The sequence below is a fragment of the Cyanistes caeruleus genome, chromosome 9 (assembly GCF_971803275.1).
Source record: "Cyanistes caeruleus chromosome 9, bCyaCae1.hap1.1, whole genome shotgun sequence".
NCBI classification, from domain to species: Eukaryota; Metazoa; Chordata; class Aves; order Passeriformes; family Paridae; genus Cyanistes; species Cyanistes caeruleus.
In genome coordinates, this window is record NC_141709.1 from 28779138 (window position 1) to 28797900 (window position 18763).

The 18763-nt window shown below is 41.9% G+C and overlaps 1 protein-coding gene across 2 annotated transcripts in view; it reads right to left on the bottom strand.

Annotated features, from left to right (window-relative positions):
- Positions 1-18099, bottom strand: part of TTC39A (tetratricopeptide repeat domain 39A) — a 44905-nt gene extending 26806 nt beyond the window's left edge. Inside the window, exons 1-3 of one of the 2 annotated variants that reach the window (XM_086842149.1) lie at positions 17654-18099; positions 7339-7443; positions 438-569 (exon numbers count right to left, since the gene is read on the bottom strand). In XM_086842149.1, the coding sequence (XP_086698275.1) occupies positions 438-569; positions 7339-7443; positions 17654-17688 (272 nt within the window). In that variant the 5' untranslated portion in view covers positions 17689-18099. Of the gene's footprint in view, positions 1-437; positions 570-7338; positions 7444-9551; positions 10429-17653 lie in introns of those variants that run through there. The other variant, XM_023932439.2, reaches the window with a different exon arrangement.
- Between the last annotated feature and the right edge of the window lie 664 nt (positions 18100-18763).

The following is an 18763-nucleotide window of genomic DNA, read 5'->3' on the forward strand; positions in this document are numbered from 1 at the left end:
TGATGAAGGACAGGTATAAGGGGGTGTTTTTATTTATTTTGTGTGCATATGGGTGAATGTGGGTGCCAAAGTGGGAGCACAGTTGACTCAGACAGACAACTGCAGTACAACCATCACCCATGGGATATTCCTCAGTGTTTCAACATTGTAAACAACTTCCAGACACTGCAGAACCAGGACTACAGGTAGGACAAATTCTAATTGACAAGAAAAATCAGATATTGCGGTAAATTTAAGTTTTCAAGACTAGACTGCTGAACACCCTCATTTATGCGCTATGACCCCAAACTGAGCAGGAGGCTGGTGACCTCCTGATGCCACTTCCAACCTCAGTTTTCCTGTGATTTCTGTAAGATTTAATTTCCTTTTGTATCCAGTAGTCCTTCAATATTTTCCCACGAAGGAACTATTTACTGACTGAATTGCTCCATTCTTACCTTTGACAGGTGGCTTGAGCTTCCTTCATTGTGTTCCCTGCATTCAGTATGTCCTGAGGATCAAATGTCATCATAGCTTGCATCTCCAGTATGGTGGCATAAGTCAGGGCATGATACATGCTGTCTTTAGTTCTGCAAGAAAACATAAGGTGAAAAGCACAGCTGATTTGATTGTATTACTGCTTTTAAAAAGCAAATACAAATCCAATTCTAGAAATATATCAGCCTCATGGGAACAAGGGCTAAATGAACTGGAAATCGAACACAAAGGACATACAAAATAATCGAGAAACAGGGACAGACTGAGATTTGTACAAGAAATCATGTCTACAGTTCTACATACTCTGCTAAAATGTATCAATTCTGAGCGGAGGATAGATATTTAACAAACATGAAGCACAGGAATCAACCTCATGGCTCACCATTCAGAAACAATAGAATCATGGTGGGGTTTATTTTGGTGGGGTTTTTTATTATCTAATGAATGCTACAACATATGGCACAAATCCAGCTGATATTCTTCTAATTTGGGACAGTTACTCAGTAGAGGCTCAAGGAGATAAGTAACACAATACTATAACCATGGCCAAAATAGAATATTCTTGAAATATATCTTCCCACCAGAAGCATTCGAGTCTGTATCAAAAACTACAGCTTTTTTCTCCTCTCCCCTTCTGCCAACCCTCCACCCCAGTCTGTTCAATATTATTCTGTAGGGTTTCAGACAGTGCCACTTTGGCAGAAAGTAAAAAACCACTGGCATTAGTGCAAGGAAAACAATTAATTCCTATGTGCAGCCATTGCTGGCACCTTTCCTCTGACAGGAAAGAGGGTTTATATATTGCACACATTCAGAGCATTTACCTGTCTGGTGTAATTCTCTGCAAGTGAATCAAAATATCTTCAGGCACAGAGGTCTAATAAGGATGACTTGAGAAATATGTTGAAGGGCAAGCTCAGATAAATTCCTGACACAGAAACTCTCTGCAGACCTTGCTAATCCACCCCTGACAAATAGCACGACTTAAGACAAATATTGTTAAGGAGCAACAATTGCAATTTCAACTGTTTACACTCTAGAACAGATCAGATAGCTATATATGGCACAGAATATTCAAAAATACTTGCAGTCAAACAAGGATATCCTTTCAAAACCTCCACCCTCAACACACCTGTTCTTGATGTGTTTACTTCAGGTGCTTCTTTTCTTTTTCTTCCAAGGAGAAAGTGGTGTGCCAACAACGTGCTCTTGACAAAGACAGGGCTGCATTTAGAGGAGTGTTGCTGCCAGCAGGGTGAGAGAGGGGCTCCTTCCCCTCTGCACAACACTGGTGAGGCCCCAGCTGGAGTGCTGTGCCCAGTTCTGGGCTCCTCAGTGCATGCACACACTCAAGAGCAGGGTGGTGAGGATGGTTAAGGGATTGGAACACCTCTCCTATGAGGAAAGGCCAAGAGAGCTGGGGCTGTTCTGGTGGGAGAAGAGAAAGCTCAGGGGGTTCCTATAACATACAGAAATACTTGAGGGGAAGAAACAAAGAGGACAGAGACAGGCTCTTTTCACTGGTGCCCAGGGACATGATCAGAAGCAATGGGCACAACATGAAGCACAGGAGGCTCTGGCTGAACATCAGGAAACATTTTTCTACTACCAAGGTGACCACGCAGTGGCACACATCTTGAAAAGTTGTAGAGTCTGTATCCTTGGAGACTTTCAAAATGGCCCTGCTTGAGTACATGACTTTCTGAGGAGCCCTCCAATCTCATCTCCTCTTATTCTGTAGGGTTTTTTTAGGAGAAAAGCCAGACTTTAAAGACACCTCAATCCATATGATTTCTCACCCCAGAAATACACTTACCTCCCTAAGATTTGGTGTCTGGACTGAATTGAAAGAAAATTTAATGGATAATTTTAGATCACCCTATATTAATCAGTGATCTAATAATTGACTGTGGTGACTTGGGCCTGGTGCTTCCCACCCCTCACACAGATGACAAAGGGCTTCTGTTTCCAACACACAGGGCACAGAGCAGGATGGCTACGCTGCAGGAATTTGCAAGGCACATCTTTAAACTTCGCTGCAGTCTGTGCTCTGCGGCTGCCCTTAATTCCTACTTGTCCTCACCATCTAAACCAATCTAGCAGAAAAGCTGTTTTGGGAAATATCCTGGTGCCAGAAGTGCTATAAGCCCCAGACTACGCTACCATCTCATTTGCAAGCTAAGAAGAACAGAGAATAGAGAAATTAGTTTAAAATCCAGTGGAGTTAGGAAAGCTCTTTCTTGGCCTCATAGATCATTATTCTTTCATTAGACTGATAATGTAAAGTAGAAAATATGAACACCCTAAAATGCCAATCTGATGAAGTGTTTCTGTTCATTAGATTATTCATCAGCCACACTGGGTGCAGAAAAACACACTCCATCTTGTATTTACTAAACTAAAACCTTTCCAGAGGCTCAAAAGCACAGGGAAGTGACTGAAATAGCACCCTTTCAAAATTATTGAAATTTGCTTTCTAAAGCAAAGCAGATAAATATTGAATTCACTGCACTAAAAGGAAAATTGGTACTTTTCACATACATGTGGTGAAGAGGGATTTCCCTCTCCAAAAATTTGTTTCTGAAACCAAAACACCCCTTCCCTAATCAATGGTTTCATCTATTTTACTTCTAATATTTAAAGGAGATGATAATTAATGTCTGCCATTAGCCAACTGGTATTTAGCAACATTCAAATTTGTTCTTTTTAAGGGGTGGGGATGCTGGCAGAAGCACAATTTAACTATGCTATTTGTATTAATCAGTCAATTGGAGTTGCCAGCTACATCTTGGAATACTGCCAGGAATTTTAAGGCCTGGGTTTCATATGGATGGATACAGAATGAAACTTGTTATCTTTTTACTTTTCTTCTTTTGATTCCTCAGCAGCAATTTCCTCAGGACATTGTTGGAGTTAACAAGCCTGTATGACATCAATGCAACTAATATTGTGATTAATGACTTATCCCAGTAGTTGGTATCACATGACTGAGTAAGAGGATTATAAGCAGTATCTTTGGGCACTTATGGAGTTCTGCCACATGCCTCTTCTCCAGCTATGGTGCAATCATCAACTTGCAGCACTGCCCTTTCTCGGAGTTGTTGCAGAACTCTTTTATTCTTGCTCTAAAACAAGTGCTTAAGTGAGGAAAGTCACAGCTTTCCAGCTCAGGTATGAAAATCATCAAATTCTGAGGTTTCACCTTTAACCCAGGGCTAGTAATCTTTTGTGAAAAATAGCACTCAAAATTTTTTCTGTAGATCCTTTAAAGTAATCCAGCAGACAGGACATGCATTCCTAAATTACAGAAACCTCAGGCTCAAGTCCATATGTTGATTTAGTATCAAGATGCTTCCAACACTTAAAACAAATCCAACAGCACGGAGTGAGAAAGACCCTCCACAGATCAGTGAACAGTCTGTTCATCCAGGGGGACTCAAGAGTGAGAGGCCAATGCCCAGATCAAAACCTGCATGAGGAGAATGTAGTCATGAGGGGCCTGAAGGCTTTCCTCATCTTTGATCCCAGGTTCCACCCAATGGCCAAACAACCCACTACACCCATGGCAGAGGTTTTCACAGAAATGCTCATATTTGATGAACCAACATTTTCTGATAAAAACCCTTTTCCTGCAAGACTCCCCAGTAGCAATAAGTTAACAACCAGCAACAATCTCTCCAGTCAGCCACCATCACAGTTCCCTTGCTACCACAAGCCACCAGGATGGTCCAAGACAAAAATCTGTGCTTCAACAAGAGAATCCCTGAGCCTTTTTAATCAAAGTAATTTTCCAAAATTCAGAATCTGCTAAGTTCTTCCAGCAAAGAGGTAAAAACAACAATTTAGTTAGGTTTTGGTAGCAATTAATTTATTTACAAAGACTGTAAAAGTTGTGTTCATCCAGACCTCAGGTATAAAAATAAAAACTCCCTAGAAATAACAATGTTGCTCTTGTTCATGGCATTCCTTACAATAAATAGCTAACCCAAGCTTTGAGCAACATATTTATCCAAGCACCTTCTAGAGCTTCACTCTACCTGGGTGTGCTTCCCCCAATTCTCCCACCATTCTGCATTTGACAATCACACCTGACCTTTGGGAGATCAGCTCCCAGGGAAAGCTTTCAAGGCACAGTCATTCTAGAATTAGTATTCCACCAAACACCCAGTGCTTGTTGGAGGCTATTTTCAGAATGAAATCAACTGCCTGGGACAAATCATTGTCTTATTCTTCCTTTAATATTGCAAGCAGCAACACATGTGGTGCACCTCATCCAATGCTCCAGATAATTCTATCATGAATTTATCTCATTTACCCTTCTCCCAGTGGATCTGATATCAGCAACCTATCAGGTGATGATGCCATGTTTTCCCTCAGGATAATTATTAAAATATTACACATTTGTCTTGGGAAGGTAAAGGGACATGTCACCCAAATCAACTCTTAATTTATTACTGTCTGTTTGCAATTACACAAGGGCTAAAATCCAGTCAGCATTTAATGGATTTACTGCATGTCTCAGGGCTGAAAAGGAAGATGAGATTTTTTTTCCTTGCTCCAGTGACTGGACAGTTTCAGTGTTATGCCTGGTAACAGTTAGCGCATTACATATTGAAAATCTCTGCTGTGCTTGGAGACTGAACTTAAGGAATTTCTTAAGAGTTCTTAGATGCAATCTGAATACTCCATATAAAAGATAAATTTAATTAAACTTACTGTAGAAGGCACAAGATAATCAGAAACTAGTATTATACAGCAACTGGTAATAATAATAAAAACTGACTCTAAAAGCCAAAAGGTAGTTCAGGACAAGAAAAGTTACATAACATGAGTCAAAAACACCAGATGTATTTTTTTCTATGAAATGAGATCTCATCTTTATAATGGATTTGCTTTTCTTTATGATGGATTTGCTTTTCTAACAGGAAAAAAAAGAGCTTTACCTCAACACAAGTCTAGACACCATCCTCAGGATATTTATTTTTAAGCTAGGAAAGCTTTTTGGATTTTAAGCCTCACACATTGTGCCAAATCTGCTGTCAGTTTCACATGGTACAAATTAGTTGAAAATACCCCTATTGTGGAAGCCAAATGTGAGTAATTTAGTGAATCTGCATTTCTGTAATACAGAGCAGAGTATCTCCCACAGCAGAAGCATTAAAGTCACAAAAATCTAAGATATTAAATTCTTCACAAGCATGTAAAAATTGAAAAGTATTTCTCTAAACACTGGTAGCATGTTTATGGACTGTGAAAACTAATTTCAAATCTCAGCACACCAAAAGGGAACAGTGAGGAACTGGTGGCTCTGAAAGAAATAACCCAGTACTACCACATGTGCCCACACTACAACTCTTCTCATTCCTAAGCAGATGGAGTGTGTCCATAATGGATTTCATCTGTGGGGAAATTCAGCATCCTGTTTCTTCATTGCACTCACAAAGATCATAAGTCTCTATTTCCCTCCCTGCCAAAGGCAACAGGAATAAGGGCCTCCTCATAACAACAGGCTAACATGAAAAATTAGTTTCAAAATGGTTTTGCAGTATGGAATAGAGTCAGGTACAAAAACAGAGTATCAGCTCACGAAATATGTTCTGCAGAGCCCAACAAAAGCTGAATGAAAACCATATGCAACAGAAGAAAAACTGATTTACAGAAAAAAACAACCCATAGCCTCACTAGCTTTTGCAGTGTTTTGGAAACCTGCTGCAATAAAATATCCCCTTATTTTATGCTAAGCACTGAGTGAGCCTTCCCAGATGAGCACAGGGGCTTTACTGTCAGGATTTAATGAAAACACAGTTATTCTTCTTACCATTTTTATTATATCTTCTAATGATATATGAACACTAAACGACTTTGCTGTGAATAAACCCGGCATTATAAATACAGCTGATGCTACAATTTATCATCAATGTCTTTCCCAGAGTGTACTTACAGGCTAAGCTACAGATTCTGGCATCAAATATGAGGCTGATACCTCAGCAAAGGAGATATGTAGTATTCATTGTGGTTACCCCTGATACATATCAAATACACACCATGAATTTTACTCGTTTCATATTCCAGTGTCCTAAAAGAAGGCATGATACAATTTGCTGGTGGCTCAAAAACAAATGGAGCAAATTGGGTGGGTGGGGGAGAAATTTAAGTTAACCACAGACTTCAACAAGTCAAGAACACAGGTAACTTCAGGACAGGGTATGACAGATCACAGACATTGTAAAGACACAACAATTTTTAGGAACTATTTCATGAACTCACTGCCTGTAGCAGAGCCACTCGTTAGAAGTTGAGCTGCAACATAATTAGGAAACAGAGTATATGACCACGACACTGAATTGCAAAATAAGCTGTGAGAAAGTTTCTACAAGTGGTTACAACAACTAAGAAAGAATTCATACCTAATGTTCCTTAAACCTTCAGTTCATAGTCAGTTGCTCATTTAGACACAAAATTGTAATGATTCAGATTCTCACAGTGTGCAGAAAAATATGGGAAAGGAGACAAAAAAAATGTGTCAGAAGATGGGTTTTTACTCTTCCAGGAGGAAGAATCTCACATATTGTGCTACAGATGAGGAGTTATTTCTTTGGACATCAACACTATAATTTTAGAAGACAGATAAGTGCTCTACACTTGTGTGAGTAAACAACAAGATTTTATTTACTCACACAAGTGTAAAGCACTTATCTGTCTTTCCCAAAACTTAACACATTAACTTACCACTCCCTTCTGAACCAAAAGCATACAGACTTATCAACTATTAAAAGAGAACTGAGCTGTCTGGTCAAAATCTCCTGAGAGATGGTGAAGCAAAGGAAAATAGAGAGAAAGTAGGAAATCTTATCAACTTACTTCGCTTGTAAAGAAGCCAAAGCATCCGAGAACTTGTTGTTAAGAAATAAATCCAGAGCTGCCATACATTCACGCAGTGCCACGTTGAGGTCTGACGTAGATGACCTGCCAGAAGAGATAATAAACTCAGCACATCTGTTCTCCTTCTACCAGTGCATTACTGCTGCATTTGAATCCCCCTTCCTCAATTCTAAATTTATTCCCTTGCATAACCTGCTATTTTTTCTCTAGTGATTGCAAAAGGTGAAAGTGACTCCTATTATGTTTGTGGATTTGGATTTTTGGGGTTTTTTTAACTATGCTTTCACCAAGGAACATGTGAAAAGCAACTGAAGTCTTTCATTTTCTGAAAGAAAATAGACAAACTGCATGTACTTTATGTAAGAACCTGGACATGCAGAATTTGCCATGTGGGAGCACAGCAATTTGAAGAGCTCAGGTAGCAGGAGCACAGAAGCACTGGGTGATGATGCACATCTCATGGTAAGGCTGCCAGACTCCAGCTGGTGACATCATGATTGTGTTATCACTTTGAGGATGAGACATTGTCAATCTACATCAGAATATTACACCAACTGCTACTGGAACATCTGCCTGCATTCAGCTCACGTTCAGAGCAGTGCCTGAGCAACAAACCACTACAAACTCACAGGTGGGGTAAAATTTCCCATTGTGGATATTTGTAACATCACTGTTCCTAGGAAGTGCTACTGCACCCAAAGAAACCTACTGTGATATCTCAAAGTCAGAAGACTCTCAGTGACTTACTCTGGCTGTACTTTTCTACTTTACAATATTCAGCTGTCAGCCTGACCTGTCACAAGGCTTCTCAGCTGGTCTTTAGGTTACTGGCAACAGGATAACACAGACCAGCTGAGTTAGTTTGGCCCAAGTTCATCACCAGCAGAACTGCTGGACAAAAAAAAAAATCCACAAAAGAAACAACAAAGCCTTGCAACTAATAAAGTTAAGGTCACCTAGCCAGTGTTAGGACAGTTGAAACATCTGCATCTAAAGATCAAAGAGCTACACTGCTCTAATATATTGTATACAAGCATGTACAAAACATCCTCCAACAAAACACAAATAAATCCTCACCATGTTCCTGATTCTGAATAGCTCTAACTAATGTGATCTATCTTGTGACTTAGAGACTGTGTTAGTTCCTTAAAATGTAGCACGACACAGAATGCTGAAAGGAAAACCAGAAAGCAGAGTCCTGATAACATCTTAAGGAAAAGGCAGGGGAGCACAGCACAAGCAGATAGCATCAGTAATAACCACCCACTGCAGCAGTGGTTTGGTTGTGGTTTTAGGAATAATGACTGCAAAGAAATAAAGAGTATAATTATATATACGAAAAGCAGGACTTTAAATTTAAGAGAAACATTATGTGACACTGTTCCTAGTGGCTTTGTGATCACAACTTCAGATACACTGCAAATCCTTTTGCACCCAAGACACTCTTGTGCTTTGCAAGCATTGATTAACCAAGTTTTGGCATCCGTCTCATACAAAATGCAATATAACGTCTGTCTATCCTGAGCTATTCTGAGCCCTTCTTAATAATTAAAACGTAGTCAATTATTGCTTATTGTATTAAAACGCCTACCTTCCTGTTTTTAAATCTGTGTGTCTGAACCAAGTAACATATTTAACATGAATCAAGCACATCTTCACCTGTTTTAAAATATTTAGACTACTAGCATTTTACCTGTTTTTTTTTTTGTTAGTTCATTTCTTGTCATGCAGGAGAATTACCCCATTCAATACAAATCAACCTTTTCAAAATATTCCTTTGAAACAGAAAGATGACAAAGAATAAAACCACTGCTGAAGCTCAAAGCAGAAATAAGATACAATAATCACTTGGCATCTTTTCTGGAATAACAATTAATGACACAGTGCTACCCAGAGCAGCAGCAGAAACACAAGCTGCATGTTTCCCTCACACTCCAAGGAAACCTGCCTCAGGATGTTGCTCCCAAGTCGAGGCTTTAAGACCCGGGCAAAATACACACCTCACATAAACGCTACAAACCATCACTCGTCACTGTTAACAAAAGGGCAGAAATACTTGAAACTCGAGGGTGCTCAGCATTTTAGCAAACTGATTAGTCATGCTTCAGTGGGCTGCAGATCCCTCCCGCTTCCAACAGCAGGATCAAAACTGCCTCTAAGCCAAACGTAAAATGCTGTGTGCTGCTACTCACCTCTCTGCTGAGTCTCCTGCGTGTTCTGACATAGTCATTGTAATCCCACTCAGCTTTTTAGGCTCGAACATCAGCAGCAGCCGGTGCTCCTGAGCCAGCTGCGAGTGCCAGCCCCGCTGGGAGCGCAGGGCAGCGCCCGCCTGCGGCACCACACTGTGCGATTGGGCACCGCCACGGGAGCGGGAGCACGGCTGATTCACCGGCCACATCCTACAAACCAGCCATTGGGAAGCCAGCCCGTGGCACACCGGGTTCTTGTGCCACCGGATCCAAATACAGCTGGATACCTCGAATGTAGGAGGGGCTGGCGGCTGCCAGCCTGTCTCTGATCTACAGACCTGTCTGGAGTGAGCAGCAGCGTCAGCCACCTTTTCTTCTGTCCAGACCAGGCAGAAGCCAAATACCCTTGTAATTACAGACCCGAAACAACAAGAATTGCTGCGTGTGGCCGTGGCCCACATCAGAAACCTGCGAACCAGAACGGAGAGCCAAACCAGAGCAGCTGACAGGCGGCACTCAGGCAGTAATTGCTGCAAATGTGAGAAGCACACAGGCGAGAGACACGAGCAAGTGCTTCTTCCCAGCAAGGATTCTCCACAAAACGGGCTCCAATCCAGAAGCCAAACTGCTGCTTTTTGTTAGTTCCTGTACTTTTGGGAGGAACTGAGACTTTACACGCTCTTTGTAACAATCTCTCTTTAATGCCATGGAAAATGAGGCGAGTTGGCACTAACAATTTAATCAGTGGAGTGAGCTCATCTGGCTGGTTTTGCCCGAAATGAAACAGTGCATTCCCCTGAAATGCTTTGCTGGCACCTCAGCTGTACCAGCCCTGTACACAACTACGAGAAGCATTACCAGTCCTTCCACTTACTATGAGAGGTGGACCATGGAAGTTGATCAGCCATGATCTACTTACATAAATTAGTTTCTCCAAGGGCATCTAATCAGAAATTATCTGTTTGCTAGATTACACAAGGCAGTACCACTAATGAAGACATACACTGCTAAAGAAAGACCCAAAAATGATAAACCAGCTAAGGACAATTCCAGGAAGATACTCTTAATCCATTAACATACCTGATTAAATCTCTTGCTGGTTTTATGGCATCCTGTACAGGAAAAGCTTGTGCTGCATTTGGTACAAAAATTACTGTAATACATCCCCAGGCTGCCCCAATAATGACTCCATTATATGTTCCTAACAGCATTGTGTACCTGGGCCACAGCAGGAGACAAAAGACATTACTGTTTTTTTCCCCCTAGTTGGGAATAACTATTGGTTACAATTTAAAATTAACTGTCTGCTTGCAAGGTAGGATCCCAGGCTACTCTGAAAAGATTTTTCATCATTCTCACTAGCTGTTTGTACAGTCTCTCATTAATACTGTATTCTCCAAATAGCCCTTAAAGTCCTGTATATGGTGAAAGCTCTGGCTGTCTCTGCCAAGTTCTTCAAGACTTGATTTGGCAGGTTTTATTTGAATACCACTTCTCTAGAAAGAATGATATGCTCAGATAACCTTCAGTATGCAACCTCTCCTTCCCCACATATGTATGTTTTCTTGTAACTAAAGAAAACAAATGTAAAAAATTCAAATCTGAAATATTTCCACATTTAGGCTATTTCCCTGCTGGTTTTACAAGGTTCTTTCATTTTTAGCTTTTGGGCAGCAGGTTTTGCAAGGGCAGTCATATGGTTCTCCTTGTGGTTTTGTTATTTATGAAATCGTTGTTCTCTGCCCCAGGGACCATGAGTGGGGTTGCTTCACAAATCACAACCACAGTATATCCTGGGAGTTGCAGTAAGAACTGCTGTCAACAGCATTATCAGACAAAATGAATAAGCAGAAATAAGCAAAACTAAAATCCAAAATATTAATGAAGAGGAAAGCATATTATAAAAAATAAATTATGTTTTCCATGGACAAAAGGAAAGAGACACTTGATTTTTGAGCATGGGAGTTATGATATTTATGCATAATTTTATTTCACTGTGTGCATGATTTTGACTGGTTTCTTACTATGAGTTTGCAGTGCATAAGCTTTGTCATTTGTCACTGGGTTTTACAGACTTCTTCAATTAAAAAAACATCTTGAACTTTATACTGTGCAAAATGCTAAACCTCAGTAATTATCAGAACTTTACAAAAAAAGGTAAGTCTGAGGTTTGTGCCTTTGTAGTAATGCTTTTAATAGTAATTTAAGAGCTCCTTCAGTACTGTGAAACATTAAAAGCAAGTTAAATCAGTCATATCCTAAAATATGGATGCATTTCTCTGCCAAATCTACCTTATCTGCATAAGTCAGCTGAGGTTGTGTGCATGGGTGACTTCATTTGGAGGAGAATAAAATACAAAGAATCAAACACCATTCAAGCTTCACCAATGCTAACACTTCAACTATTCACAGATGTGAGGAGCCTCCCAAAGCACATTTCAAAGGTCTCAGTTTCAGTGTTAAGGGAACTTCCCTGTCTAACCATCCAGGAGCCACACTCCCATCACCTGAGCTGGGACCGAAGCCCCTTCACAGCTGCACATCCCACACTCACAAGTGAGACAGGTTCTACCTCATGTTTCCTATAACAGTCTCAGATGTCCCAATCCTTAAAATTATTTTATCTTGGTGCAATAGCAAAATAACAGCTCGAGCTGGTGCCTCCAAGGAGGGACTCCAAACAAAGGAATCCCTGGGCTTTTATCCCCTCATGGTCTAAACAGGAAAAAGTCTGGGGCTCTTCAGCCCCTGCTGTGTCCCCAAGCGTCCCTCACTGTGCCCTTTCTTGTGCAAAGGGTCAGCAGTTCACATCCCATGTACTGTCACTGACACCAGGATGTCTTTCCCACTGCCTGTTTTCAAAAAGATACAGAAATACAGAAATTCTAAGCCATGACACCATTTTCTGTTCTAATGCTGGATAAACACAGGGACATTAGGAGATATCAGGGCACACCTGGAGTTACCTCCTTTAGCCTTTTCCAGTTCTCCAGGTCATTCCTAAAACCACTAGTACTTCTGTGAACAACACTGCTTTACAAGCTGTGAGCCTCAAAAAAATCTCAACATTCAAAGAAAACAAAAAGCACATCACTTGGGAAGAATTCTTTTCTTCCGCAAGCATTTCCAAACCCACATGAGATCAGAAGTAATCTTGGATGAAAAGAACAAATAAGCAGTTCTCACAATAATTTGTTACTATTCAGTTTTCAGACAATACAGAAATGTCTTCATAATTCAAAAGCATATAAGTTAATGCAAGAAAATTAATTCTCCCATATCCCTTCCTGTTCTATGTGCCAAGCTGTTAATACCTCAGCATTTATCTTTCTGTGTTCTTGAACACTTTTCTGGCCCATGTCTAAGACTCCTTGGTGCTGCAGAAATGCCATTGCCTCAACAACAAAGCAACTGGAAAGGTTTCAATAGTCGTGTTCTCCAAATATTCTGCATAGAGACACAACAGTGATACAGTTCTGGAATTCAGGATATCATAGTATTTCAAGCTGTACATGGAGTATGACACCATTTATTTTTGAGGTTAATTCAGCTCTCAAATCACTGAGTTATTGATGCCTCCACCGTCAAAGGTCTTTTAAAAAGCTTTTCTGTTCCAGCAAAGGCTCACAAATCAAAGGGATGTGGCAAAGCAGTCCAGTGAGCAGCACAAAGACCAGAAAATTGGCAGACTCGTGTTCTGCCCTTGGTCCCACCATGTTTAACTTGGACCAAGCAGGATCTAGTTTGCATTAGGCTCACAGCTCTCATCCTGTATTTGAATGGGCAAACAATGCAATAAATTCATTAAGATAGGTTTGTTCAGACAAATAAAATGCACTGGTGTCATTTCTACCATTCCCTTTCCTTGTTGTGCTGCCATGACTGCTCAGAGGGCAAAATGCACCACTGTGGGTGAGCACTCCCAGTCAGTAGAACTGCCTGCATCAGACAGAATGAAAATATACGTATAAAGACACACAATCCAGTCTGGCATATCACAAAAATAAGCCCAAACATCCTGCAACATCACTGATCTATTGGAATGTACAAAAAAAAAGTTACCTCACACAGGATCAACAATGAAATAAAATAAATACATTCAGCATTACAGAAATAAACAGGATTGCTGCAATTAGGAGTAAATTTTCATCATAAACCAGACCAGAGTAATATTTAGCAACCTTTAACAGCTCTTCTTTTTAAATTCAGATGATCTACAATCTTTGTCACTTTGAAGGTCACGTGTGATTAATATCATTGCTTTTGGGGTTTTTAAGGGTCTTTAGACAACCCAATAATAATAATAACCCACTTGCTCTTTTTTCCAAGTCCTCTCACTTTTCAGTTTTACTGCCTCTGGTCCACCTGCACTTCTACTCTCAACTTTTAAAGGTCTAATTCTCATCTCACAGGTGAGAATAAAACTCACCTAAAACTAATGAGGGAAAAAAAAATCAGCAAGAGCCACACTAGACCACTACCATACAATGGTATTGAGCATGTTTAGGTACCCAGCAAACAAACAAATAAAGCATGAAGCAAAATGCAAACTCACTCTGCTGTGCTCATGGTGAGAAGCCAGAGAAAATCTGTGAGATTCGTGTTCCTAAGGACTGCAAGGTCAGGGTAGAGATCTGTATTACTTCTGAAATCAGACTTGGTGAGAACTTTGGAAGGGATGTCAGGAAATTCCCCCTTTTGGCTGGATTCTGCACTTCCCAGCAGTGATGAAGGCTGAGTGGTAGGCAGCAAGTGAGTTACCTGGGCATGTTTCTTCAGTCATTTGTGAAGTCTGCTTTGTACTGGTTTATGCTGATTTACACTTCTTTTCTCTCAGACTTCAGTGTGGTGACCAATATAGAAGGGACAAAATACACATTCTGTCCCAAAAAACATTTTCCTTCAGTACTTCATGTGAGTTGAAATTTTTCTTTGTTCAGTTACATTTGATTTGCTTGGGTCTGGGTTGGGTTGTTTTTTTTTTATTTTTGGCTTTTTTTTTGTTTTTTTTTTTTTAAATAAATCTAAGCAAAGCATTTTCAAAATAAATTACTCTGTAACATGTTTTGTTGCAACTTTTTTTAAAAAATCATGCTTTTGTTATCATTCCACTGCTTAACAGTATCTTAGGCTGTCATGAAAATAACAATAGGAATGATACAAAATACTTGAACGAATAGGGGATTGCTGCTTTGCCTTTAATCATTGCTTTACATAACATTCTAGATTATTTTTCCCTGAGAGCTTCCAAAAACCTGACTTTATTCTTCAGAAGTCACCTGCAAAGCGTACTTCACCATACCTTGACCAACAACAATGCCACTTTCTCTTCAATTAAATAAAAATTCAAGCATGGCACTGTAGTACACCTTTACAGCTCTTCTGAACCTGCCCACTGAATCAATACTCAAGAACAGAAAAAGAAGTACCAGTAGCAAGTTGTTTTGGCACTCAGCTTTGCCAAAGCCACTTTGAAGAGTTTGAAGTCTTTGAAGTCTTTGGCACAACGGCTTCAAGAAGAAAATAGTTATTATTCTCTCAGTTTCAGAGTGCAAAACAACTAAGCAAACTACCCAAAGAGAAAAAACAAATGAAAACCAAAATAAGTGAGGCTGATGTTGAACTTGGATTCAGTTAGTCTGGGATCTTTCTGTCAGTTTTTCCCTTTCTGACAGGAAACAAGGATTGGTAAAAAGTAAAAGCTTTAATACAGATGCAGTGAGAAGATTTCATTAGTTCAGGATGGCAATTTTAGTTAGAAAGAAATGTAAAATGACATCCAAGCTCAGTACTGCATTCTGTTTGATACATGTGAGGTTCCAGACATTGAGTCAAGTATATCTGAATGACCATCCTAAGACTGAGACTTTCTTCTGACAATTGCTTTTTTACAACAGATGACTGAAAGCGTTCTTATCAAGTTGAAGACAACAGCTGAAAATCTACAAAATGGGAGGTAATTTTTCATCACCTCAAAAATCTCTTTACTTTTCAGTTCAAATCATTCCACTAGATCATTTTTTTCCTCCTACCATGATCTGATAATCTCAATCTATTCCCAAAACATACATGATACCTAAAGAAACCACAAATTCAAATCAGTGGAAACACTCTCTGGAAGCTTCATCTGGGTTTTAAAAGAGTGATTTAAGTAAAATGTGAACAACAATAGCAAGAATAGCAATCTTTTCCCACAAACTAGCCAAAATCCTGATACATGCTTTTCAACACTTTGTAGCACAGTACTGGAAACATCTGAATCCCTTTAGATCCCAGTGCAGTGTCACCCTGGGATGGGAGAGCTGGTTCCAGCAGATGGAGCTCCAGAAAGGCGATGAAGAGCCAGCACCAAGTGCTCCAGCAGCTTCAGTAACACAGATCTTTGGGACGAGCTGCCCAACCTGGCAAAACTCACCCAGCTCCTTCCTGCTTCTAAACATTTTCGCACACACTGTTCCCCACATTCAGAACTTCCTGAAGAACAACAGAACTGCAGTCCCCCAGCCTGCTGCTATAGTCAGTACAAACACAGCACCTGGAGGTCATTTAATGATATCATTTAACAACATTATTACAAACACACAGCCCACCTTTCCAGCCTGGAGTTTAAAAATATTTTTAAAGTTGCTGGGCCATCTTTTAAAGAATTATCAAGACAGAAAATGGCACAGAATCATAGAATGGTCATGGTTGGAAAGGACCTTGTTATCTCATTCTGAATCCATGCTGTGGGCAGACACACCTTCCTCTACACAAAGTTCTTCAGAACCCCATCCAACCCAGTTCTTCCAGGTAGGGGTTATATATATGAATACTAATAGGTCATTTTTGATCATTAGCAAGTCTAGCACTCTGGATTTTTAAATCCCACAGGGCTTTGATGCTTAAAATGCCACTAGACCTACTCCTTTGGTCTCTAAAATAACTCTAACATTAATATCAATGCTGCCAAAAAACAGCACTATTGTACATCTTATATAATCTAAAGTTCAGGAAATGTTTTTTTTCCATCATGGTTTCTTCAGCAGAAACAAAGCCTCAGGTAAATATTTGCTTCTTTTCAACTTTAAGATAAAGGGAAAGTGTGCAGCCAGAGAAAGAGAGAGCACACCACTGCTCCAAACACTCCATGAAGAACCATGAATAGAGCCATTGCCACTCTTCTAAGCAACAGTTTGCTGGCCTCTCCAACAACTCCACTCTCAAAAGCTTCTACTCATGCATAGATTATAAAGCAGATTATTATAAATGTCTTGTGTCAAATACAGAACCCACAAGCCAACCTTTAACGCAGCCACGTCTAAAATTTAACACACCATCATCATGGAGGAAGAATGCTATTTGCAGACTGATTCAGCTTTTGAAGAAACAATTCTCTCACACACAAGCAATGGAACTTTATGTATTTTAGGGGCAGTGAGAGTGCACACCTGGAATGGGGAAAGTTATCCACCTGCAGCTCGTTCTTGAGGGTGAGCAAGAAGGTATTGAGTTACAGAGTAATGAACGTCAGCGTTTCGCTGTCAAGGTGTGTTGCAAGCTGTACAAACAGGAGCTCAAGCAAAAGGACCTGGTCTTCCACGCTCTTCAGCAACCCTTTGAAGCCCAAAAGCAATTTGCATAGAACTACTGAAGGGCTGCTGCGCAGGTATGTAATTAGCCCAAGCTAATGCTCTTGTCTAAGAAAAAAGAAAACCCCCTCAAAGTGCAAGAACCAGTTTGTGCCCGCGCAGAGGCTGCGCTGGGGTGGCTCAGGCGGCAGAGATGGGCACAGCCCCAGCCCACAGCTGGGTCAGGCCGGTGGCCAGAGCAGTCCGCAGAGGGGCCCGGTCCCGGACTGGGCGGTCCCGGCCTGGGCAGCCCCTGCCCACGGGCCGCAGGCGGCTCCGGCCCCAGCCCGGGGGCCCGAACCGCCCTCGGCGAGCCCCGCGCCCCGTCGCCCTCACACCGTCCCGCGGCCGGACCCTCCGCTCCGGCCGGCGCCGCCACGGCCGCTGCCGGCCCCTCCTCCCACCCGGGACGGAGCATCCCCAGAGCCCGGCGGAGGCGGCGCTGCCCCGGCGACCCCCGGCCCGGCCCCCCGGCCCGCCCCAGCCGCGTACCGGGCGCCGGCGCTGCCGGCCGGGCGGGCGTCCATGGAGGCGTCACGACGGGCAGGGCTGAGGGGAGGGCGGCGAGCAGGGCTGAGGGCAGCGCGGGAGGGCGGCGGGCAGGGCCGGCGCTGCTGCTGCTGCTGCTGCTCCCCGGCGGCCGCCGCAGCCGCCTCGCATGGTGTGTGCGGAGCGGCGGCAGCCGGAGCCTCGGCGCATGTTCGGGCAGGGCCGGGCCGGGCCGGGCCGGGCCGAGGGGCCGCCCCCGCAGGTGAGCGGCTGCGGCAACGCCCGCCCTCCGCCGGGGGAGGGGATGGGAATGGAAAGGGATGGGATGAGATGGAATGGGATGATGCCCCGGGGTTTCTGTCCCACCGCAGAGCTCGGGCGGGACCCGGGCGTGTCGCTCCGCACCGGCGCGAAACGCTCCGGGAACCGCTGAGAGGAGCGCGGGCATCGCTTCTGTGTGCTGGAATTAGAGTCACTAATTACTCTCCAGAAAAAAAACATGAGGAAAGCACAATTCGTACTTCGCCAAGTTTTCAATTAGCTGCACTCTGCACCTGCTGCCAAGGCAGGGCTTGCCAGGGTGCAGCTGTCTATCCCCAGCACAGGGATCAGCGAGTTGTACCACAGGAGTAACACCCCACAGGGCTCACACCTCAGAGGGACCAGGTTATGACCAAATCACATAAATAAATAATTAGATCTAAATAAATTCTTTAATTTGTTAATTTACATAAAATTCACAAACAAAATGAATATTTTAAATTTTAACTTGCCTCTTCCATTAGAGAAGACCAAACCCATTGAAACTGCAAACAGAAAATGCAATACAGAAAAAAAAATACCATTATTTTGGCTATTATCTGTACTATAATCATAACGATCACATAGCTACAGGGTTACGGGGATAACAGCTCAGAAGAGATTAACAAAAGAAAGGAGCCTGTGGAAGGAAATGAACAAGGCAAAGGAAGGCAAAGGTATACACGGCCGAGGGAGTGGCAGGACAAACAGAAGGACTGGGTTGACATAAAGAAACAATGGGCACATTAACGGGAACAGTGGGTGTATAAGGTTAAAAAAAGAAAGAATTTATTAGCTGCACACCGACAATGT